Genomic DNA, 26,770 nt, shown 5'->3' on the forward strand with positions numbered 1-26,770 from the left:
ATTCTAGATATCGTCACATTTTGTATCAAGAATAGGCAAAAAAAAAACAAAACAAAAAAACAAACAATGATATCACCATTCAGAGAAAGTTAATCGAGGGATAGTAGTGTCAAAAAACTTTTAGGTGTATGTTAATATAACTGTCTGAATACCCTTCGGTACTGCAAAGAATGTGAGAAATATTAACTGCAAGGAAACTAACACAAGTATACGAGAGAATTAAATGAATAAAGTTAAAGCAAAGTTAAAGGATCAATTTAAACATTGTTGGAAGAGGATGGATCAGGTAAATGCTGGATTAGGAGGAAATAATACAAAATAAAAACGAAAACAAGAAAAATAAAAACACAGAATTGGCCCTGTTATCACACGGGTTGAATGCTTATAACAGCTGCTATTACCTTGAGGATAATCCTTTGAGATGTATGGGTCTTTACCATTGGCCAATATACCTATATTGGAATAATACGATGGCAAAGCTATTAGCTCCAGGAGACCATGAAGCAGACTAGAGATATGGAAATTAGACATTTATCTTGTTTGTCCAACATGTCTTTTTAATATTTCTTGTATATCCCAGTTCAACATTAAAAAAGAGAGAAATATCAATGTATTCTTTCTGGTAAACACTTTATAAATTATTACATAAGTGGAAAACTTAAATGTAAAAAAAAAAAAAAAAAAAAAAAAAAGGAACTTTCATATCTTACACTTCTTTTTTTTTACAGAATGCTCTGACGATAACTGGTTAACTGTCTACTTTCAACAGTTTAAGGAATACGTTACTGTTACGGAAATAAAGACACTGAATCCATCATACGAACCGGTGAGAAAATGCTGTAATGTTTTAGCAAGCATTGGTTGTTGTATTTTTTTTTATCTATCAGATATTTAACGTTCTAAGCCCTCGGTTTTGATATTAGTGGATAATATCTGCAAATCAGTTGATGGTTTTAGAGAAACGTTTTAAATTATTTTAATTAAAAAATATTTTAATGATATAAAACTATCAATATATCAAAAATACTAAACTACTCTACCTCCAAATAATGCGCAGACGCCTTGTTTAAGGTGTCGGGAGCCAGTCAAAAAAGGCAGTGAAATACAAAAGTTGAATAAGGTTCGGTGGTAACCACTGTCTTTCAAGTAAATAATTATCTTTATGAAATAAGCCTGTTATCCAATTTGATCCTGATGAAAGTCCCAGATAGGGAAGGAAACGTCATTTGTTCCGGATATTATGTTTATTTAATAAAGACAATATTTAACAAAATATGAAATCATTTTAAAAGTTAATCCAAAAAAAATCAAATAATTTTAAAACGTGGCCAAATTTTTTTAATTAAATTAAATCAGGGTTCAGAGTACTATGTTTATTTATGAAATAGTACAATGTTATATATGAAATAGGACACCTTTTTAAAGTGCAGTTGAAGAAAGCCATTTTTTCTTGCAGCTTACACATCTAGATGAATTAACCGCCACTCAAATATCAGAAGTTGTGATCAACGAAGAGTCAGCTCGGACCAGCGTAGCTGTTATAAATACCGTCTTCGATGCTCTCACTGTGAATGTCACAAATGAAGAAGCTGTTGAGAATCTTGACGCATTCTGGGAAGGATACAATTCACAATATAAAGAGGTAAAATTCAGTAATGATATTTCGTTCAACAGGTTGCTTAAATAAAAAAAAAAAAATCTTACTTTCACCCATGCCCTCGTTTTGAAATCAAACATGGTAATTTAATAAAGTGAGCAGTGTTGGCAATTTATAATGGATTCAAAGTGAATTTAAAATCTAAGGTGAAAATAGTTGAATTGAAAAAATGTCTCCAACCCAGCTATTCTTCCAGATCCGCTACTTTGGCATCAGACTTGAAACTCGCTTTGAATTCATCATGATAATTCTCAATTTAGTGAATAAACGTGTACATTTTGATATTCCCATAGTGACCTCTATTAGAAATATAAAAATAAGTTATAACATATAAGTAGCTCCAGCTAGCTAAATCGAATCCCAAATCTCTGTATTTGTTTGTTTGTTGTTTTGTTGGATTTTTAAGTTATTTTTCTAAAACTCACCTTTCATAGATAACTTGAAAAATCTGAATTCGTAAAATCGGAATTCGTAAAATCGGAATTCGTAAAATCGGAATTCGTAAAATCGGAATTCGTAAAATCGGAATTCGTAAAATCGGAATTCGTAAAGACATAAAAATATATATCGATTTTTTTTACTTTTTTTTTCCCCCTTTAGAATATCACAGTCACTTCTGAAGTCCAAAACACAATGCTGCAACGAACCACTTCAGAACTTGCCTATTTCTATGAAAACTTCACTGAAACAACATATAATTTGTGGTTTGAAGAGAACTTAGTGACTGTATTGCCCCAAATAAATGCTGATATTTTAAACCAACTCCCGCTTGACATGACATGTTCATCTTACGAAAGCATGTAAGTGATTCGGCATTTCTCTTTAGAAAAGGTGAGATTATGATTATTCTTTTATCCTTTGCAAAATAATTTTCCAAATTTTGTTTTACAGAGTAAGGTCACTGGATAAAGTGTATGCTAAGACTGAACCAGCTAACCAGAATGATGTCTTCCAATTTTATAGCAACTACCTATCACAAAAAGGTAAGAATACCTTCCACACAATATTTTATATACCAAAATGCTATCTTATTGTTATGTATGTGAAATTATGCGCTGATCCTAGGAGCTGGGAAATGGATTTTTTTCTGTATTTTTTTTATTATCACTGATGGATTGGTGGGTGCATAGAATAAGCTTAGAATTGGTTGTGGAAACAGAATACCACAATTCAAGACTAGACAGCAAGAATATACAGTAAAAACCAAAGAAAAAAGGTTACCTGCGCTCTTACCAAATCCCTATGCATATTTAAACACTTGGAGGTTATTTAATTACCCCAATGGCCATTAGGGATGCCCACCTGCCACGTCAAGGCATACCTCTTAAGTGAGTCCTACACTGACTATTTAATATACAACTATACTACCCGAAAAAAATTGAATCAGTTTATTTTATATTGAAAAGACAGGCTTTAGGGTAATTTTTTTTAAAAAAATTTAATTAAAATAAACAATTTAGGGAGTACTCGCCTTGCAAACCAATGGGGATATTCCTGCTGATTAATTGAAATTAATTTTATTTAAAAAAGTATATAGTTCTTTGTTCTCTTGTAAAAAAAAAATGCCTCTGTGTATCTGTCCTCACTTAAGCTGTTATTGTGGACATACTATAGACCTACTGAATTAGTTAAATTACTGTCTTTTTCCCCTCCTTCTAGATAACAGCTGTGTACAATCTTCAAAATCCCTTATTAAATCATATCTTGGAAATTACAGTGAGAAAGCACAATTTGAACAACTTGTTGATTTCTATGAATATTTTAACATAGTAAGTACTTAGTAGTCTTCGTCACAGATTACTTACTTATTTTTTTTCCATGGCTACCTCTAGTAAACATGCTAATGTAATTGATTGGAGAGAGGGAGCATATACAGAGTTCTAGATCTGATCTTAAAGTAAAAAAAAAAGATAAAAAATAATATTTTGTAATGTTCAAATAACTCAAAGACTGATTCCCCTACTAAATTAGACAGAGAAATATGGGGAAAGGCTGGCAGAGGGCTGGACGTACAGACGATAGGCAAAGAAATATAGGTTTGGGTTGACCAAGGAGATTCTTGCCACTTCATTAATGTCTGGGATACTTTGATATGATAGCCACTTAGAAAATTGATGACATATCATCACTTTCCTGATTAAAGCATCTTTCTCTGTCTCTACTTCCACAGTTCGAAACTGACGTGCTCAGTAGCCTAACACCTGTTCAAATTGGGGATGCAATGGTGAAAGCAAAAGTCATTGAGAGCTTAGAAAATGTCACACAGCTCTTTAACTTCTTGAAAACGGTTCCCATTGAAGAAGTTAATGACATTTTCACCCAATTCACCACTACTGGAACTGAGGTATGTGAGAACATTAGTGTTTATATATTCTTTAGTACTAGAGATTACGAGGCAGTGAGGTTAATGCAAAATGTATTTGTTGAAGAAAATGTAAAAATGGTCTTACCATGTGACAAAATGATATATATTTATACATGGGGCGTTTTGCGTTAAGCACAGGTTTACAAATTAAATGTTCTGGAACCTAAATTATGCTGCTCGTATAAATGTGATTAATTCATCACAAGGGAAGATGTTATTGCCATAAGTATAATTCCTGATTCTTTATTTTTTTTTTGTCATGTCCAGACCAAGTTGGCCATACCAAGTAAAGAGGTAGGCACATACATGCTGGACAATTTTTTAACAACTATTAGATCTGAAATCCCGACCTACACTGCGGAGGATATGAGATCGATGCTTAAAACAAGGATTCGTGTGATGATCCAATTCTTTAATGAGGACTCACTTTCACTGCTCGATGTTCAAGACGGCAACATACTGTCCTCTGTGTAAGTACCAAAAAACAATAATCATGCCAATTCTCTCTTCATCTATCCAAGACTTAGTGTAAAACGTATGAAGGTGCCGGGAAGGCAGAATACACTACTGTATTTCTTCAACTGGACCTCAACTCAGCACAATTATTTTCTCCCAATAATTATTGACCCTATGTTACTATTTTTTTTTAGTTGTGGCTTTGTTAATAACCACCTCAATGAATGCACCTGCCATTGATTAGTTTGGTATTGCATTTTGGATTTGCTATTTGCCAAAGTGGGCACATGCCCTTGGATCACATACTTTTAGAGAGACAGTATCTGTGTAATACCTTCCCATGCCAAAATCCCATCCTGTCTGTACTAGACTTATAATGTCCCGTGCTATTATTATTTTTTTGTGAGATCGTGCAAGGGAATGTTTAGAACAGTGGTTCCCAAACCAGTCCTCAAGGCACCCCTACCAGTCCAGGATTTAGCGATTACCCAGTTGTGTCTAAGGTTATTTTTTTTTGTTTGCTTCTTTTTTTTATTTATTTTTTATAATTCTTTATTTTATTTATTTTCTAATAACATCTTAGACACAATTGGGTAATCCCTAAATCCTAGACTGGTAGGGGTGCCTTAAGGACTGGTTTGGGACATACTGGTTTAGAGACATTGCCATAAAGTACTTGGGATTTCATCCAATCCCCTTCAAGCAGATCAGTTAGATATAAGCAAATAATGTACAGATTATGCATATACAACATAACAAAAAAAAAAAAGAACAAAGAGGGGGTGTAAAAGGAGTATATGGTTAAATATATCAACCTCAGAAAGACTACTAGGACCTTAAATATTTGCATCCAAAGAGTAAATAAAACTTAACTTTTATTGGTATAGATAAAAACTAAGTATATATATATTTTATATTTTTTTGTAGTTTAAAATATTTTATTTAGGGGTTATTCCCCATTTTGAGGGTGTTGGTATACTTGGCTCCAATCCCTATTGAATTATTTATATACAACATAAGTCTCCACTTTACTGGTATTAGTTATGGCTAGGCTACACCTAACAGAAGCTTACAATTTAAACTTCCGGTCTAGAACTCAAATTCTTGCGTCTACACAAAAGCTTGATATAATGACTGAACAAAGTGCTCGCAATGTCATTTACTGCGAATACATGTCTAATTCACCTAATGTCATTTGTTTTAGTGTTGGCGAGTTGGACAAGAGTTTTGATGTCATGTCTCCAGAAACACAACAAACCATTGCAGATTGGATAGTTAGCCGTATGAAGGATACCACTTTCCATGGTAAATCTAATTTGCTTTCTTTCGGTTACTGTGTAATCAGAGCTACTGCTAATGTATGTAACTGCTCCCTTTTAAAACGAGACAATAAAACCCCAAAGTAATATTTCTGGACACGCTTCTCAAATAATGCTTTAGAATGTGCGTTGTAATTCAAGCATTTATAAAGTAACACCTTTCTGAATACAATGAATTTTACGCACAGAGGTTATCCACCACGAGCTAAAGCCTCCATTTAATTCTTCAGGGTCAGCTTTTCAAATGATCACAATCTGTTAGTAGAAGCGTTTTCGAAGATTTATCTACAAACCTTTATCTTGAAAAGCTTATCCAAAATAAAGAAATGAAAGTAGGGCCAAAGCTAGAGATTTTTTTTTAATTACAATTATACTGGCCTAAATTTTGCAAGCCAGTTGACCACGGCCACCAATTCACATTTTAGGAGATAAAAAAAAAGCATAGTGTCACATTATGGGCAGTTCATATATAGAAATATTTTTTCAACTGTTCACCTTTGCTCCATTCCTGATTTTCCTGATTTTCCTGATTTTCTTCAGCTCCGATTAATTTAAGGCTAGAGCCATTTGACAGAGCGCACTGAAAACATAAATGTGTTGCCATAGAAACATAGAAACATAGAATGTGACGGCAGATAAGAACCATTCGGCCCATCTAGTCTGCCCAATTTTCTAAATACTTTCATTAGTCCCTGGCCTTCTCTTATAGCTAGGATAGCCTTATGCCTATCCCACGCATGCTTAAATTCCTTTACTGTGTTAACCTCTACCACTTCAGCTGGAAGGCTATTCCATGCATCCACTACTCTCTCAGTAAAGTAATACTTCCTGATATTATTTTTAAACCTTTGCCCCTCTAATTTAATATAGCAGTATAATAACTGATATAAAGTGTCTTGTTTCTCTCATTTGTTTACATCTGTCATAATGTTGTCATGAACATCGTTAAATGTCTGTACAGTCCTAATATTAGATTTTTCATGTTACACTAGGTTCTGGGAACAAATAATAAACTGAGAATGGTAAAGAAACCACGCACTTGAGTTAATATATTATTTATTTTGTTGTGTTTTTTTTTTTTTTTTTTTTTACAACACAGATCGTCAAAATACGTCTGTAGGTGAAAATGTCTGGGTTAATGAAGTCTTTGGAAGATTCTTCCAGTCTGCCAAACTGTCAGATATTACTGAGATTAATCCAGGCTTTGACTTTGTAAGTTCAAAATCCCATTACTAATTTGCTAACTCGTTGCGAATGATATACCATTGCAATACCACTGCTATAAACATCCATTTACGCTATGCTATTTATGATTATTACCATACACATGTTACTAAATTATATAAATGATGCCCAGGAATGGTTACAATTTAACCATTCCAAAATCACACGTGCCATAACTTTTCATGCAAATCCCATCACCAGAAAATGTGAAACTAGTAAACAATTGCAGAGAGAGTAAGAAAATACAGAAAATGTAAGCATTAAAATCTCAGGTACCATATTAAATTAAATTACCATACCAAATTAAATTACTCTGAATAGATCAAATCCTAAATGGGGACCAAGTTCACCGAGAAATAATAAATAAGAGAAATAAAAGTATGTAATTTGTCATATGTACCAGTAGATTTGAATATAGGTCTTAGTATGGAGACAGTAACCAGAGTAAGAATTCAGTAAGATACAAGTGCAAGATAGGCTATTGAAAGAGTTCTAAATATCCTTAGCCAATGTCCATTATCAATGTATTTTAACTGCCTAACGGATACATAAGAGGATATACCCAAGTCACACAAAGAACCAACTTGGAGAGTTAACTTAACAAGAAAATAAGACAGAAAACGTTTCTCTCGTTGACTGAAAATGTAGAATTGAAGACTAAGCAGAGGTGAAATGCTCATTCTGCGTTTTATCTGCTAAATAATAAGACTAAATTGTCATTTACCTGGTTTATTTGTGTTGGATCCTTAGCTGCCTTCCACCTGTCTAGATCATCAGTAGACGCAGTTCCTGGTATTCTAGGTTGTTCAAGCAACCTCCACGCATTAGGTTTTACTTACTAACTAATATAATGGCATAAGAAATTGACAGTTGTATGGGAACTGTAGTCCTTTATGTAACTCCTACATGAGATAATACAATGTCATTTTGTTCAATCCCTTAGAAACGTGTGATTGCCAATGCAAGTATCACCCAGAAGGTAGATTACATTGTGTCTTCAGATGCTTTCACCAATGTTGAAACAATGACATTTGTACTGGAATCTCTAAAAGAAGAAGACTCAAATGTGTCTGTCTCTACACTCACTGAGTTCCTCCCGTACTTTAATACTGCCTACAACCAGGTAACTGACCATCTTTATGGAGAACAACACCCGAATGCAAGAACAGATAAGTTCATTACTTAATAACTAAAGTTTTTCATTCTTTTAGTCATCGGGCCAGTTAATATCTATGGATGTGAAACAAGAAATTATGGACTTCTTCTTCTCAGCTTGGGTGCAAAATTTCAGATTGCTGAGTGAAACACAAGTTGAACTGACTTATACTTACTTCCAAAACTTCATCTCTGGCACTACTACCGAAGTTGTTAAACGTATCCCAGAGGACCTCAGCTGCACTCAATACCGTACTATGTGAGTACGACTTTAGTTTATAAACAGGAGAACAGATAACGGGGTAGTAAGATGATTATCAAGTATCATCCCGTTTACGTCAGTCTCTTATTATTGATGCTAGTAAAAGCTACGGAAAATACATATTTACCTCAACTCAACTCTTGTTGACAGCAGGTGTAGCTGAAATGCATATATATATATATATACACAATAGATACTTTTTCTTACATTTCTTTCTCACAAATGAGAATTAATGAACTGGAAATCACGAGGAATGCCAACATTTTGCATTGCATGCCAGGCTGTGTTAGAATCTGTTACACCTGTTATATCAAGCATTTGCGTTGATTCCGCATGTCAACAGGAACATAAGTTACGTGTTTTTTTCTTACTGATACAATTTTGTACATGTTCATGCGTGTGGTGGCTTTCTTTACATGTCTTTATTGTTATTAGTTTGTCACTAGGGCTAAGTCAGTTCTTTTTATCTCCAAGGATTAGACAACAAACTATACAGAAAAAAATAAAAAATAATACAATTTAGAGCCAATTGTGTTAATAGAAGCACTACATAAAAATATTAGTCACACACTAAGTGGGGTCAACACATTTTTTTCTTCTGTGAATAAATGTTACATTTATTAAACACATTTATATTTTTCTATCTCTAATATAAAGATATCACACGTTTGAGACAAAATATATTTTGAGTATTATTATGAATTTATCCAGAACACAGCCAAGACAAGGTGTACCTCTAGACTCACATATAGTCACCCTTCAGAACTCAAAAAAGGAAAAACTTTAGATTGATTACATTTAGAAAAAGACCTGGATTCATGATGTGCGCTAAGCAACCAAGTTTCCAAGGGAAAAGACTCAGCCTGTCACTTTTAACTTTCAATGGCAGTACTGAGTTTGCCCAAAATTCCTTTCAGAGCAGTTCTTTAGGGGAGCTACAGGAATTTCAGAGAAAATATAATTTTGCTGTTAGCCCTCTTTTATAGAATGTTAACAACTGAACTACAACTCCCAGAATCCTTTTCTGCGCACTATACACAGCTGTGTTATTGGAGCACAGAGACAAAACCCTGCAGGTTGGAGTGTGGAAACTGAAAATGTGTGCTTATTGAGAAAGCCTCTTTTAAAAAGATTCATTAAAAAAAGAAACTCACCCAGCACAAATAACTGTAACTTAATCTAAGTGTTGCTCATGCGATTTTTGTACCCGAAGTGACCCTTTTTAACTAGACACAAAAACGAATGATAACTCAGATTCACTCCCTGTCTTGTGAGCTGCTAAGTATGAAACCTGTCTTTTCTTTCACAGAATAAGTTCCTTCAGCAATGATTTTGACAGCTTGAGTGAGGATGTCAGGGGGGCAATCTTCGATTACATCATAAGCTACCTATCTTACAATTCTGAAAGGTTTTCGGGTAAGACCGTCTCCATAATATTGATATCAATCACGTAGAATGCAGGAAACAAGACCAAGTCATCCGGGAAAGCAGTATCTTTTAGCCCAAGCCAAGGTCAATCACTGATGATTGGTCGGAAATGTAAAAAAAAAAAAAAAAAAATCCTTGCTTCTCACACAGTAAATTTAATGTGAAGGAACAGATCACGATAAAGACTGTAGCTTTTAGGGTAGACCTTAATGCATGCTGGCTGTGAGCTGATTAGGCAATGCTACCAGCTGGGTATTCCTACAGGAGCAAAAGCAATTGCAAAATCACAAGGTATTTGTGTTCCTGGTCTAGTTGTGGATACTAAGCATGGGTCCTATCATGAAACTTCAACCTTCAGATCCATCGCTGGTCACTCAAGCAACTATAGAAATTGCAATCCAGGGGGTTCACATCCCTGCAGGAGTTATTTACCCGGATATTTTCCTCAAATGTATTTTTTGACGTTGACTTGGAAAGTCCTGTATCCCATTTTTTGACACTTATTATTTTTTTTATTTTTTTTTTACCAATTGGAAGACGTCAGAAGCAACAAAGTATCTTTAAATATACAAAGAAAATACAATGTTATAGAATTAGTCCCACATATAAAATAAAGCATTAATTATGCTCTTTAATCGTAAAATATAATTTTTTTAAAAACTAGGTTAGAGCTGGTATGTTATATGCTATGCATGCAAGATTTACATTAACCGATGCACACATAGGTGTTTTGCCCCAACACACAACTTAAAATCATAACTAAAAATATCAATAGAAGTGGAGCCGTATTGTTCAATATGTAGGACTTCTTCAAAAAAAGTGAAGTGGTGGTTAGGTGAAAAAGCCAAACCAAAACTTCCAAATTCAAATTCAAGTGTTGAAGTATACTTATTGGCCAGTAGATGGCACTAGAACTTTTTTAAAATAAGTCCTAAATATCAATATAAAATAAAGTGATCACAAGACTTACAATACAATAACCAAAATGTTGTTGTTTGCTTGTTTTTGTCATGGTATAGTTTGTGTGTTTGAGTGACAGTACAAAACTGTGTTTGGCAGCACTATTTTCAACACCTATATTATATTATGTGTCTATTTGCAATCATCTTGAATTTTGTTGTGTTTGTAATTACTCAATAAATGTTTTCTATATTATGGAAAAATCAATAAGCTTCTACATTGTCCCTTTCTCCAACAGGAAACGCCTGTTCCAGCTTATACACGAACAGTGATACTTACATATTGTATATTTACGACCGATTTAGTATCTATGCTACATTCTATGAGCTGAGATATTTTTACATCCAATTTGATGTGGTATGTATGACATCTATTAAGATGTACATTCTGTGTTTTAAATAGACATTGAGATATAATGGATTGTATGTATGAATATCTATATTCTTTCTTTTTGAATTACGTCCCTATGACTTTTCTGATTGTTTTTTTAAAAAATCAGGGCTTTAAAATGTTTTAATAACTTGAGTTTTACTTCTTTACCAATGGGTTCTAACACTTGTGTTCCGTTGGAGCTGTGAAAATCTTACTCAGTACTGAGAGCCAAATAATATTTATTGGTACCCCAAGCAAACTATGATTATGGTTCTTTTTCCAACTTTGGGGGATATTTATTAAAGTGTTGCTGACACTTCAACATCAAATTTTTAGGCGTCTATTTTGTGCAATTTATTACGTCTCTCACAGTTTTTGATCGGTTTCCATTTTTTTTCTCCATTTTCGTCAGCGTCGCAACATGTTTCTTAATCTTTCTGACATTTTTCCTGACAGAAAAGTTTCCTGCTTCCGTTTTCTTTTTTACGCTACTCTACATTTTTGATGGTTGCCTGAAAGCGGTTGAATTTTACTATGAATAAAATCTTGTTTTGTTATTTTTAGATGACTTTTACTACACACATTAATATAATCTATATAATAAAGTAATGTTATGATCTTCCCAGAATGCCTTGATAAATATCCTTAATGTCTGTGAAAATAGTTGCAGTTTGGTGCAGACTCTTGAATAATACCCAGTCCATGCATCTGCTACATAAGTGACCTGGTTAGACATCTAATTATGGACCACTTTTTTACAGTATGAAGTTCTTGATCTGCTATCTGGTCAGCAGTTGGGCAACCTTTTGATCAACAGTACAGCTATCCAAAATCAATTCAAAGCAGTGGAGATTCTGGTGGAAGTGCAAAAACGTTCCGCTGTAGAAGTGACTGAATTTATCCAAGAATTTAATACAGTTGCACAAGAGGTATGTAGCTTTTGTATCCAAAGTTTTTTTTTTTTTTAATTCTATTTTTTGCAGAGGGGGTAGAGTCGGTCGATTTAACAGTTTTAGAACAGTGTGGTTAAGCTACAGGAAAGAAAATAATGTAAGTTATACATGATTCACGTGATTCACATTAACACTTCCTTCTTCTGTTTTTCTAGATAGGATTAATCAGCGTGGCAAGCAGTAACATTCAAGATCTGATATTCCAATCTGTATATCCAATATTAACTTCTGAAGATGACATATCTTATTCAGCAGTCTTTAAAGATCTCGAATATGTAATATCGAGCATCAGTGTGTCGGATATACAAAAAATATCTTGGAAAGGAGACTGTGATGAGCAGACCTCAGTGTAAGGCCATTCAATTAAATTTGGTACAATTCTTTTAAGCTCTTGTACTATTGTATCACCTTTATCTTTCTAATTTGCTTTTGAACAATATCATCCTTAACTGTAGGGTTCATCCATTTTCTTCGCAAAGGCGCAAACTAATAATTCTAACTATTTTTTTGTTTAATATATCCTATAAAATTGAGAGTATTTCTTTGTTAGAAAAATAAATTATCATAGTTGTTACAAGATTATTATTATTATTATTGGCAATTATGTAGCACATACATATTCTGAAGTGCTTTTCATGTTTAACGAGGGCATTGGAAAAAAAAATAATCAAAAACAAACTTGCAAGTGTTGACAAGAAACAAGAGGCTGTCTTTATGTGAATAACCGTTCTCTGTGTTAAATCCAGGGTTGGCAGTTTTGGAAAGGCATTTGACAGTTTGACAGAAGACAAGAGAAAAGCATTCTATGGGAAGATTTCTGAAAATCTCGCCGAGGCCAAAAATACCAGAGGTATGCTATAGAAAACATAACATGATACAGTATATCATAGATCAATGGTAGATAGGAAATTATTGGTGTTGTCACAAAATTTAGTTTTTTTTTATCCCAAATTATGCTATTTGTTTTTCACTTCACTATAATTTACTTTTAAGTGAATATCCTATTAGAAACACAAAAGTTGTATTAATTGGTAGTTCTGACGGTTTTTTTCTTTCGATGTAGGGGTAGCAATTTCTAGAAGGATAAAACAAATTGAAAAATTATTAATTGATTAGTGTTAAAGATCAACATTGGAGTTTGATTGCTGCCGTTACATAATATTTAAGAACCGTGATGTTTTCCTGAACGTATATCATTTTTTCATGTCGAAGAGCATTTGGAGAAAATAAATAAATTAATAAATATAGTTCTTCGGGGGAACCTGTCTTGAAAATTCCGCTGATTTACATCCTGCATGGCATATGCATTTATAAAGAGAGCACTTTGAACTTATCGGACAATGACATGTAGAGGTCGTTTAGGTCCTTTAAATCATGGTGGCGACTATAAAAATATAATATAATATAATGTTAAATGTCACATGGAATGAATGACTAATTTAGTTACACTGACTGAATTGCTAACTGATTATAAATCACTGAGAATGATGACCGCATAAAAGATGTGCTGATGAGATAAGATATTAAACATATTTTTGTATCTTCTTTGGAAGGTTCAGCCTGTAGCTCTGGGAAGGACAGCAAACAGTGGATTGAGGAGTTATTTTCTTCCTTCATTGTGTATGCCAATATAGAAGAACTACAGCAATTGAATTCTAACTTCTCTGTGGTAAATACTATTTTGATTAATCATGTTTCTCACACATTCAGTCTTTACAACTTTTTTTTTTTTTAATATTATTATTATTTTTTAAATAACATCTATTTATATAGAGCCAGCAAATTCTCCAGCACTTGATATAAATTCAAAGTGGATAAACCGAATAAAAGAGCATAGTATAAAGAAAACAATCAAAACAATAAAGTAGAGTCTGAAACTCTAAATATTGTATAAATCTCTAATCCAAAAGTGCCAAACTCACCATTTGTGGAGTTAATTATACAGCATAATGTGGGGGTATTGATATGGCTGCAGATTTTTAATGCTGTGGGATAAAATGTTAATACATCATGGCATCTGGTTAATACAGCAGACTTGGAAATTGCAAATGTAGGTTTAGGTTAGGGGTGCCTAAAAGGTAGATCCCCAGATGTTGTAGAACTACCCCTTCCATGATGCTTTGTCATGCTAGAGCATTCAAAAGGCATGCAAAGCATCATGGGAGTTGTGGTTTTACAACATCTGGGGATCTACCTGTTGGGCACCCCTGGTTTAGGTGATACTTTGAATTCATTCAAACATTTGTGTTACAATGTATTCTATAGAACATGTTATAGTTTAAGATTGAGTAGATATACAACTAGTGCTCACCACAACTCTTCATAGAGTACGTTCACAAGTCACGAGTCCCATCTAACGTCTGGCAAAGATTTCCAAAGTTTTATTTAGAGTTGGATGTAGGACATGGTAGAGGGCTGGTTTTAGGTGGGGTATAAGTCAATGTATATGGGAGGATCCATAGAATTTAACCTTGGGTAGAAGCCAACTAGCAATGCCCCGTGAAGGACATTTAGAGAAGTGCAAGTGATAAGCGCTTAATTTTGCTGTGCTGGGATTTTCAGCCATGTTCATTGTTACCACCGTCTTTAATTGGGTGGCATGCTTTTTGTATGACACATTGACCCAGTTTTGCTGAGCAAGCAGCATTACTGTAGCCTGTTTGAGTTCTGTGTCACACATTAGTTCATCCTTTCTTTGTTTCAGATTTCCGCTGCGTCAGACCTGACTGGAACTCAGCTTGCAGATTATCTCTATACATCAGGGGGCCTGAAAAATGAGGAGACGATCACCCAAGTGTTTGATAGTTTTGAAACAACCGAACGGGTGCATGAGTTTCTAACTGAGCTGAGCACTGTTGCCGAGGTAAGATTACGTACCTATTTTTCAGTGTTAGGCTTTTTAGAGAAAATAATACGTTCCCTCTTTTACAACATCCCATCCTTAAAGGGAAATCATATTGCCAGGAAAACAAGATAGTTTTCCATTTGGTGCAGAAGGGAGGCACTTTAGCACCCTATAGTGCCCCCCCTTTGGTGCAAAAGGTGTTAACAACCCCTACTGTTACTTACTTTGTTCCAGTTCCGATGACCCTCGGCACTGGCTCGGAGTCCACACTCCTCCGATCATGACAGCGAGGGGGGGAGACCTAATGCGCATTATACAATGCCTTCCTATAGGGTGTCAGGTGACGCTGGATATCCTTATACATAGTGTGAGGACGTCCAGCATCAGTTAGGCAACCAAAAGTCGCCTAAAGACCCGGAAATCCCACTAGTGACTCTCTGGTAGACAGCCACTAGAGGTGGAGTTAAACCTAAAAAGGTAATTACTGCAGTGTATTAAAAACTGCAATAATTAACTTTCCAAGGTTAAGGTTTAAGGGACCTGGGAATATGCACCCAGGCCACCATAATGAGCTTAAGTGGCCTGGGTGCCTATAGTGTACATTTAATAGCATAAGACCAGAGAAGTATCAAGATCCCACAGGACCTTGGGCAAGTTACCAGTCTGGGTTCTCCTCTTCATTCTTCAGAGAGGGATGATGTATGGGAACAAGTCAATTCATGGTCCTATCTGACCTCCTGGTCCTAGGCAAAAGCCAGAGGTCGCTTTATGGTTAATCCTGCTCTGCATGGGAGGTTTAGATATAGCACTCTAGGAAGGCTAACCTTTGGCCGTATTTAGACCAAGACAATATAAAGCTACATTTGGCCCCCCACCTCCTCCCCCCGTTAAAATTGTTGAAATGTGCTGTGCACTATTAAAATCGAATATATTCTTACAAAAAACTAAAAAATAATATAAAAAAATAACTAGTCAGCTAAAAATAAGAATCTTATCTCTGTTTTGTCTTGTGATTGCAATGATTTGCATTGTATTGCTATAATTAATAAACTATAAAGGGTTCAGTATAAATCGTAATAGCAGCGTGCATCCATTGTGAATAAGGAGACATATACCGATGGAATTAAATCGTAACAATGAACTGCTGGTGAAAAGAATGAAGTTGCAATGGTGATTCAATTGTGGTCTCTCTTTTTTTTCATCTTTCTTTAACTGCCAAAAATAAACACAGTCAGCACAATAAACAGGCGTTTATTTTCAGGCTTTTAAAATGAATTAAAATTAAGTGGAAGTTTACATTAAAATGCCAAAATGGCTGAATTGAAAAAAATTAAGCTAGTCAGTCCTGTTTTCAGTTGGGCTATTTAAACTGAAAAAAAAAAAAATGCATTTGCTTTGAATTCCCAACAGTGGCATGTTTATTCACTAATTCAAAGTAAATTTAAAATGAAAGATAAGAGTAGATGAATTGGAAAAGTTCAGTTTGGCTTCTTGGGCGTAAAATTTGAAATTTACTTTGAATTTACTTTGAATTCTGACTGTAGTGAAAATACCTTAGTAAGTGAATAAAAAATGTAGAATATTCACTTGGCTCGATAAAAGATGACTTTGTTATATAGTTTTTAGCCTGAACTCTCATGCTACTACATACCAAGCAGGCCTATCTTCTAAATACATTTAAACAATAATGATATGTATTCATAAAATTAACAAATCAGTAATGACTATATGTGGTCAATGCAAAACCCATCAGAGAGGTGCTAATTACTGTGTCTTTTAGTTAATCTATGGTCCATGGTTCTATAACGACCCCATACATGCTATATTAATCTTTTTTTGCAAATCAACCGTCATTATAAGAGAATAGTAGAAATATATGATGAATTAAAAGGACTTTATTTAAAGTAGCATACAGACACTTTTTACAGTCAATTAATGTAAATTAGTGTTAAAGTGGTTTATGTAATACATTAATATCTATATATTTTTTTTTAGACTGAACTGGAAACTAGTTCAAATAAGGGATTAATTGTCGAGAAGACAATGGACGTGATTGCTAAGGACCTTCCAGGATTCACTAATGAAAAGTGGAAAGAATGGTTCAAAGGACCTATAGTAAAATTCCTGCCGCAATTCGCTGAAAGGGATTTTCTCACTTGGTTCCCCCCCTCAAACTGTGACAACTTCCAGGAAGTGTAAGTATAGTTACTTTCCATCACAGTACAAACAGTCTATATATTTTGTTGATCTTTTTTTTTTCTCAATGTTAAAGGGACACTATAGTCACCAGAACAACTACAGCTTATTGAATTTGTTCTGGTGAGTAGAATCATTCCCTTTCAGGCTTTTTGCTGTAAACACTGTCTTTTCAGAGAAAATGCAGTGTTTACATTACAGCCTAGTGATAACTTCACTGGATACTCCTCAGATGGCTACTGGAGGTTCTTCTTGTGGCAGCACAGTGTGAGTGACAGTCAATGTCTCTACCCTCTGCATGCAGACACTGAACTTTCCTCACAGATATGCATTGATTCAATGCATCTCTATGAAGAGATGCTGATTGGCCAGGGCTGTGTTTGGCTTGTGCTGGCTCTGTCCCTGATGTGCTTCCTTGACAATCTCAGCCAATCCAATGTTTTCCTATGGGAAAGCATTGTGATTGGCTGAGATCACCAATGCTGATGATATCAGCCACGGAGGCAGATCATGAGCAGAGTCAGCAACAGCAGAATGGAATAAAGTAAGAATTTACTATATTTAGGAGGGGAAGGGAGGGCCTTCATAGATGGAGTTTTAACACTATAGGGTCAGGAATACATGTTAGTGTTCCTGACCGTAAAGTGTTCCTTTAACTACTTTAAATAAAAGGAGTAAAACTTTTCTAGCTCAAATGTGTTTCCCATGGCTAAAGAGTACATTCAATGCCATACAATACGTATTTTTACTTCTAAAAGCTAAACAGCAAAACTGTCAAAATCACAGGTTTCGATAGGCTGGTGACTCCACTCAATTCCTGATATTGGTATCTGTCACTACAAATGCATGTTGCAATGCAATTCCAAGATGTGCACCTCCACTCTGTAAATTGAGTATATCATACATTTACAACTACATCCCCTATACGAGCATGACTGCAAGAACATTCTAATAATCAGATGAGAATTTATTTTTAATGATATGAGATGACAGACAACAAACAATATTGCATTTTTTAAATGATAAAAAATATATATATTTTTTTCATTGCTAAGTCAAATTCTGGACATGATCAGTGACTGTTAATTTACAGGCAAAGTGTGCTGTGTCACTTGTCTTTTTTTTTTTTGTTTACATTTTAAAACACATTAGTAATATTTCTGTTTTACTGTGAGAACATGCAATTCGAGTACTGATTGAAGTGAATGCCAATAATCCTAGGAAACAAATAAAAATGTATTGAGTAGCACACGTTACAGAAATGGAATAGCTACTGCAGAACTTATACCCCCAAATTTCCCTTTTTAAGTCATTAATATAGAAACATAGAAACCTAGAATGTGACGGCAGATAAGAACCATTCGGCCCATCTAGTCTGCCCAATATTTCTAAATACTCTCATTAGTCCCTGGCCTTATCTTATAGTTAGGATAGCCTTATGCATATCCCACGCATGCTTAAACCCCTTTACTGTGTTAACCTCTACCACTTCAGCTGGAAGGCTATTCCATGCATCCACTACCCTCTCAGTAAAGTAATACTTCCTGATATTATTTTTAAACCTGTGTCCCTCTAATTGTAGATTATACTAGCGTTAGTGTAACTATAATCTTAATTTTATTAATGACAGGAGGCGAATATTTGCTTAAGTCTCTCTTTACTAGAACTCCACAGCAGCACATTAACATAGAGAGATAAACACCAAAGACAAAAACATAAGGTATCTATATAAGGCTCCTCCTAAGCCACCATTTCCTCTTTCACGCTGCGACACCGTAACGTACACAACAATGACAATAACTAAATAAAGAAAAATTTTACAACATAACAATGAATGCCATCTGGAAAAACTTCGGATAATGGATGAACTTGATCTTCATCCTGCCAAACAGCCGATTCTATGAACTGAAGTCAAACCAAGAAACTGAAACGAAATAAACAGAGTCGAAAACACTGATTAGTGAACGAAATGTACTGATAAACATAAATCCCACGATCCAGTACTGATAGAATAAAGACATGAAATCCATCACTAACGACCGTCAATACAATATAACATGCACTTCCCACAACATCACCCCAGACTACCAAACCTAGCCCAGATATCATACCAATCAACAGAAATACAATCAATGCAATCCATCCAAAACAAGGGGGGGAAGAAACCAAACTGGGTGGGAAATATTCGCCTCCTGTCATTAATAAAATTAAGATTATAGTTACACTAAAGCTAGTATAATCTACAATTTTATAGCATGACAGGAGGCTTCATATTTGCTGTTTTAACGCTCCGACAGCAAAGCAAAAGAAACATAGTCCGACGGTCCAAAATAAACTGGCGCAAAAAAAACAACTCGTCACGGGACTGGACCGCCACATACAAAACGTCCCGAGGAGAAACGCCCATCAAGGAAAAAACTCGAAAGCAGTAGCGCCGCTAACCGAATGCACTCTAAGAGTTGCATTCACCCCTGCCAGTGTCAATAACCATCTCATCCATCGAGATTGGACAGGGGCGAAGGATCGGACATCAGAAACACGTCTGAACAAAACCAGACACAACAAGAGGGCAAACACAGTAGAAAGCTGGCGAAGGGAAAAATCAAGGAACTCCGGCCGAATCCCGAAGAAAAACGCTAAAACCATACTTACCTCCCAGAGGGAAGAGTATTTAGGCGCCGGAGGACGTGCCAGCCTCATCCCACGTAGAAATCTGCAGACCAGCGGGTCCTGACCGATGGGAAAAAACCTCCAAACGGAACACGCGCCGCCTAAATAAATGACTAATCACAAGAAACAGACGGCACAACCGTCCCAAACCATCGGGGGGGACAAGACACTCAGCAAGTTGGTCACGGGCCGGAAAAAGGGTTCAGCATCCTGTCCTAAACACCAACGACACTATGAAATCCATGCTGAGAGGTAAACATCTCCTCGTCCCGGGAGCTCAGGGATCCCAGAGAAGGTCCCTGGCTGATAGTGACGACGCCTCGACATAGCAGGCACTCCCAAAAGAGTCCAAGAGGAGTATTCGAGAGGACGGTAAGAGAAGAGGATCCCGACAGGAGACATCCAGAAACTCCGTGAACCCGACCGAGTCAACAACACTAAGGACACACGTCGACCACCAACTAGAAGTAACACCCGGGGGATAGAGGCGAACGGAGGAAACACCTATGTTTCCTGAGAAAATAACCGCACCAGTCGGAGCGCGACCACCACCGCGCACGCTGGATCCGAGAGCCAACCAAAGCACATCCGAATCCGATGGTCGTCCCGGAGGTGAATAGACCCACCATGAACAAACCCTAGCGACGCACGAGTACGATGAAGATGGGTCGAAAGAGTTCCCAGTTGCTGGCATCCTTCCAAAGTCTGGAGAACCAATCCGCAGTCAGGTTCGACTCACACGGTAGATACTCTGCCTGTAATGCGATGTTGCGCTGGAAGCATAAGCCGGAAATCTCCTTCGTCACCTCCAGTGTGCGAGACCGAGCACCTCCCAAGCGGTCGGTATATTGTACCGCTGAGACCTCGTCCCTCCGAGGGAGGGCGCAACAGTCCGGCAGGTGACTTGTCAGGCTCCGAACTGCCAACAAACCCGCAATCAATCCAGGCAATTGACGTGTAACTCCGATTCCTTGTCCGACCACGAGCCACCCGCGGACCCGGACGTGTACGTGGCACCCTAACCCCAAGGCTTGCGGTCGATTCCAGAACGAAATCCGGGGTCGGTCTGAAAATTGCCTTGCCGTTCCATGCGGCCATGTGCAGGAGCCACCAGCTCAGTCCGGCCTTCACGTCCGGGAACAGGGAAACCATCCGGTCTGAAGAGGGTCACATGCGTAGAACAGTCCTCAGCCGTTGCATGGTCCCGCGGTTTAGTGGGCCCGGGTATATTGCCTGTATCGAGGCTGAGAGAAGGTCCACCATGCGAGCAAACATTTGACGGGGAATCCGGACTTGCCATAATATCCTTTTCCCCACCTCCTGGGCGGATGCCATCAGTGACAAAGGCAGACGAAGAACGCAATCCGTGGCATTGACCATGACACCCAAGAACTCCACCGTCTGGGAAGGTTCCAAAGCCGACTTCCTCAGATGCACTACGAATGCCAGGATCTCCAACAAGGGTATTGCCGAACGCGTGTAAGATCTGAGCCTGGAGGGATCTTCGCAGAGGACCAGCAAATCATCCAGAAATAACAGGAAACGGACGCCCTCTGGCCAGAATCGGGCGACCACAGGCGTCAGCAGCTCGGTGCAGCACTAAGGGGCCGAGCTGAGGCCGAACGGGAGGCATGTGAATTGGCGAGGGACGCCCTTCCAGGCGAAGCGAAGCAAACCGCGACCACTCTTGTCCACCAGGACGGCGAGGTAAGCATCCGTCAGGTCCAGTCGCATGAACAAGACTCCCGGCCAGGGAAGGTCCTGAAGGAGATGAATGCCCTCCAACTTGAAGTGGGTGCAGACAACAAAGGTGTTCCAGTCCCAAAAACTGACCACCGGGCGGAGCCCCCCCGACCTCATCTTTACTAGAAAAAACGAGCTGGGAAAGCCCCCCAAATCCGGGGCTAGCTGGACAGCGCCAGTGGCGAGCAGAGTCCGAACCTCCGAAGCTATCAAAGAATGTTGAACCCTCGTGAAGAAGGAGACACACAGAGGTCCAACCTGCGTCGGTGGGGAGGGGAGGTCCATGACCTAACCCTGTACCGTCTGACGGATCCCTGCATTTGAAGACACTTCCAGCCACCTGTCTCTGCAGGGAAACAGTCCGACTGTATGCAATAGGGGTGGATTGAAAGTGGCAGTAGATGTACTCTCCCGTAGGAAATCTTGCTCGTCCTCTTGCACAGTCTCCACGACCCCCACCCGCTCCTCGAGTGTAGGGAGGTCTGGGCTGGTACGGTGTGAAAAAAAAGGATGGTTCACGGGATCTGTGTGGTCCGAAGACCAGCCGGGGTAACAATGAGCGAAAACACCTTCATTATAGAGGGCTGTGCTCTATCCAGGGAAGCAAATAAATTCATGCGTTCCTGTAGCTCCCTAATGACAGGTGCCCTGGACAGGTGCCCTGGTCTTATTGCCAGAGGGGCCCAATTCTTTATATCCTAGTTCCGATAGGTTGGCGTCCATATGGAACAGAGCCGTATACCTGCGTACGGTGCAGAACCACATTAGCATCGCCTAGAAGGCGCATGGGGCGTAGTGCCCAATCCCGCATGATGGTCAGGTCCAGGTTCGTACCTACCACGTAGACCCCGTCCGCCAGGACCCACATCCGGCGCAGGGGGCCCAGCATATCCCGTTGTCTATCCTGCGCTGAGCGGAGGCTTTCCTGGGGTCCCGACCCACAGGATTCAAGTACGGGGCCACCAGGGGGTCAAAATCTGGGGCCGCTGCCACCTCGTCCGGCAGGACGGGTCTGGGGCATTCCGCCCTCAGTTTCTTGCGGGCCTCCCCTGCAAGGGGTCTGCGGACCCAGTAGCACACAAACTGTGCCAAGTGGTCGGGCAACGACCATTCTGAGGACCTGGGGTGTCGGATAGACCGAGGGTCAAACAGGGTTTCTCCCATAGCATCCAGAAAGGTGTCGACTCCCGGCACCACCGAGGGGGACTCTGTCCTTGTCAGCGCCAACTGGGGCCATCTCCACGGTCCTCGTCCCAATTTCCATCTTCCTCAGAAGGGGACTGGTCTGCCCGCCACTCATCCAACACGGCCATAGTAGGGGGGGTAAGGAGGCCTCCTCCCCTGCGCCCGATATACGACGGCGCCTGGCCAGCGAGGTTGATAATCTCGAACCCTGTCGCTTCGCCGGAGCCTTGCCCTTCCGGGAGCGTGGTTCAGGGCCTTCACCCTTCCAATAGCGCATTTGCGCACTTGCCTGCTCTCTTTCCTGAGAGTCTGACTCAGCCGAGTCGTCTGCCAAAAGGGGGGAATTCTCTCGCACCCCTGTCAGTATGAGGTCGAGGAAGAGGCCTCGCCAGGGCTCTCTCCACAGAGGCGGCCACAGCCACGTTAATCAATGCCTGCAAGTTTTGCTCCCGCGCAGCAGCTTCCATGATGCTGGAGATACGGTACGTGATACCTAAGGAGACAGAGAACAGGTATCAGTAGCAGGCAGTAGGGGCAGCACCCCTAGAATGGCAGAGGCAAGTATTAACGCATGCAGGCTCAACAAATCTTGTTCCAGGGGAAGGAGCCGTCAGATCAATAGCATGCGTAATATGGCACAGACAAAGCAGGCCAATCACGGGGCACTGACAAAACAGGCCAATCAAGGGGCACTGACAAAACAGGCCAATCAAGGGGCACAGACAAAGCAGGCCAATCATAAGGGCACAGACAAAGCAGGCCAATATATGGGCACGGGCAGCACCGTCCCAGAGGTATGTGAAACAGGAGTGTAGATCCCTGTGGCAGCCGTGCGGGTATATCTTGACATGCAGTGCGTGTAGGGCAGAGGTGCAACTGGGTGCACTAAAAGCACAGTGATGTAAGTGGATCCCATGCAGGAAGCGTGTAGCGGAACGACTAGAGCCACTTATATCCCTGGGGACATGCAGTAAGGGCGACCACGGTAAAGACCTGCAAATTAACAATAACATGTACTAAAGCAACAACTGCAGGCAGAGGTAGAGACACCCAAACATGCTCAGGAAAATCAGAAGAAAACCCAGTAGAAATTACCCCAAACAGGGGGGGGGGGGAAGGGGGCTGAGAGTAAGCCCAACCCAATATAAATGAAAAGGAAAATAAATAAATTGAATGTGACAATCAAATCTTGTAACCTTAAACAACAGTTTAGATTTCCTACAGCAAAATAAATAAAGTTTTATATCCAAATATATATGAAGAATAAATGGAGCACTACGCCCTTAAGGGATAGTCAGTACGTGCGGCAGAGACTGAGCAGCGAGCCGCGCACCCCCGTGGCCGGCCACGGGGGGAGAAGGGTTCCCAGCAGCGAAGGAACCCGCGGTAATAAACCAACACCCTGCCCCGTCCCCACGCCGCTCAAGGAGCAGTAACAAGCGAGCGGGGACGAGGGCAGGGCAGGGAGATAAAGAAAGGATTCCCGCTCGGCGGACGAAGCCGGCGGGCAGGAATCAGCACGAGCACACGTGGGGGTCTTTCTCCGCGGTCCCGGCGGTCGGCACGGGAAGCGGTTGGAAGACCGCTTCTCGGCGACCGCAAACAGAAAACCAGTGAAGTACAAAATAAAAGAAAAAACCATCAAACAAGAAAAAACAAAGAAAATGAAATACATGAAAAAGGAAAGGAATAAAGGGCAAAAATAACAGATAGAAAAACAATGCCCAAATCCCAGAACTGCCACAGAAATAAAGGCACCAATACTGTAAGCCCAAGACATGAGCATAAAACCACAAATGACATATAATGGACACACAGCCACCCATATAAAACAGGAGGCAGTGGTACTCTGACCTGTACTGTTCTGCGGAGCAGCAAAGAAAGAGGAAATGGTGGCTTAGGAGGAGCCTTATATAGATACCTTATGTTTTTGTCTTTGGTGTTTATCTCTCTATGTTAATGTGCTCCTGTGGTGTTCTAGTAAAGAGAGACTTAAGCAAATATGAAGCCTCCTGTCATGCTATAAAATTTAAGACTATGTCCTCTTGTTGTGGTCGTTTTTCTTCTTTTAAATATAGTCTCCTCCTTTACTGTGTTGATTCCCTTTATGTATTTAAATGTTTCTATCATATCCCCCCTGTCTCGTCTTTCTTCCAAGCTATACATGTTAAGATCCTTTAACCTTTCCTAGTAAGTTTTATCCTGCAATCCATGAACCGGTTTAGTAGCCCTTCTCTAAACTCTCTCTAAGGTATCAATAAATAAAGTATTAATATATGTACAAATTAAGTTATGGGTTTTAGGTTTTGATCATTATTATGCATGCACCCATTGGTGTAGAGAAGATTGTCTTTGTTATACAATGTACTTCATTTCATTTCACTTGTGTTGTTAGTATTGTCTGTAGTCAGTGACTTTTATATGTTTCTAACTGGATAGATTAATACTTTGAAAAAGCACTTCTGCAGTTTTATTTTGTATCCCTACTTTATGCCTTTTTTATGAATTTTATTTTTTTTGTATTTTTGTTGTGTTTTTTTTTTTTTTTTTCTCTGAAATAAATGTATAACCGTTTGCCATGTCACTTGTTGTTACAGAATGAAAGATCTTAATGATGCCTTTGACCTCATGACACCTGGCCAGCAAAAACGGGTTTATGATGGCTTTGTCAAAAAACAACTTAACTCCACTAAAACCACTACAGGTGTGTTAAATAAATTATTAGCTGTTATAAGAAATGCTATTTACCACTTATTAAAGAGGTTTGAAATGGGGGGGAGGGTATGTCTTTTAAAAAAACATGAAAAATATATATATATTTTTACTAAGTGGTGAAAGGTCGCTGTCCACATTTTCTCTGTTCCATGTGAAACCTTAGCTATTCAAACGTTACAGTTGGCTGTTGCAACCATCTTGCACCATCATTCAGCTTTCATTCACTAAGGTGTTAAAATAAGTCAGATCTCGATATATGCTTACCAATATACTTATTTATTTTTTATTACTTTTTAAAAAATATATATATTAAAGACAGACATACATAAAACTATAAACAACAGCATAATTCTAGGCTGAAATTACAGAAACCATGAACAAATATAGCCCTGAGAAAGAGATGTAAGAATATATACCCCATATCTTAAATTAAAATGTGCCAGTTTTGGGGATCCATTTTTTTTGATCCAAGAAGTCCATAATTTGACATTCTTAGAGTTCCAGATTCTATTCTTGCACATGCCATTTCCATTTTACATTGCCATGTTATTTGCTCGTATACAATATCACTTCTCAGTAAATTAGAAGATCTCTAGTTCCTGGCTATGAACAGTTTAGCTGCAGTTCATAGAATATGTGCAACATAAAACTGTAAAACACATGTTTACTAATTTTGCTTAGTATGACCCAACTTCCCTAACACAGACCATGGGAAGTTCAGCCATAACTCTAGCCCCCTAATCTTACAAAGTTTTAACCCTACCTACAACGAAAAAAGATAACTCAGTGCTTCATTTGTACTGAAAGATACCACCCTTCCATCTTCAGGTGTTGTCTGTGGCGATTCAACACAGAGAACTCAAGACTGGATTGATACCAACCTTGGCTCCTTTTTCAAGTATGCGGAGTACAGTAATATTGTGCAATGGAACGAAAAATTCGCAGCGGTGAGTGTTGTTAATTGGTTTCAGTTCTCAGAACATTCCAAACTTCCTAAATCATACTGAGCCAGTGAAATAACTTGGGTTACTTTTTCCTCTCTCCTAGACGGAAGTCATCTCTTCTCTAAGTGTCGAACAACTGGCCGAGATGACTCTTCAAAGCAGCAACATTAACAACGAGGAGCTAGCTTGCCAAGTTTCAGGTCGCCTTCAACAGTCAACTGTTCCTGAAGTTTATTCTTTTCTGACTCAGTACAATACAGTCTTCCAGGAGGTATGTGACCTCCTTAGGATACTTAGTGAATAATCCTCCCAAGTAGCTTC

At 38.5% G+C, this 26,770-nt stretch overlaps 1 protein-coding gene across 1 annotated transcript in view; it reads left to right on the forward strand.

Annotated features, from left to right (window-relative positions):
- LOC134571333 (uncharacterized) overlaps nt 1-26,770 on the forward strand; it is a 94,390-nt gene that overhangs the window by 20,555 nt on the left and 47,065 nt on the right. The window contains exons 18-22 of the mRNA XM_063429536.1: nt 729-826; nt 1,457-1,642; nt 2,258-2,457; nt 2,549-2,640; nt 3,317-3,426. Coding sequence (XP_063285606.1) covers nt 729-826; nt 1,457-1,642; nt 2,258-2,457; nt 2,549-2,640; nt 3,317-3,426 — 686 coding nt within the window. The remainder of the gene's footprint in view (nt 1-728; nt 827-1,456; nt 1,643-2,257; nt 2,458-2,548; nt 2,641-3,316; nt 3,427-26,770) is intronic.

Source organism: Pelobates fuscus, chromosome 8 (genome assembly GCF_036172605.1).
Source record: "Pelobates fuscus isolate aPelFus1 chromosome 8, aPelFus1.pri, whole genome shotgun sequence".
Taxonomy (NCBI): Eukaryota; Metazoa; Chordata; class Amphibia; order Anura; family Pelobatidae; genus Pelobates; species Pelobates fuscus.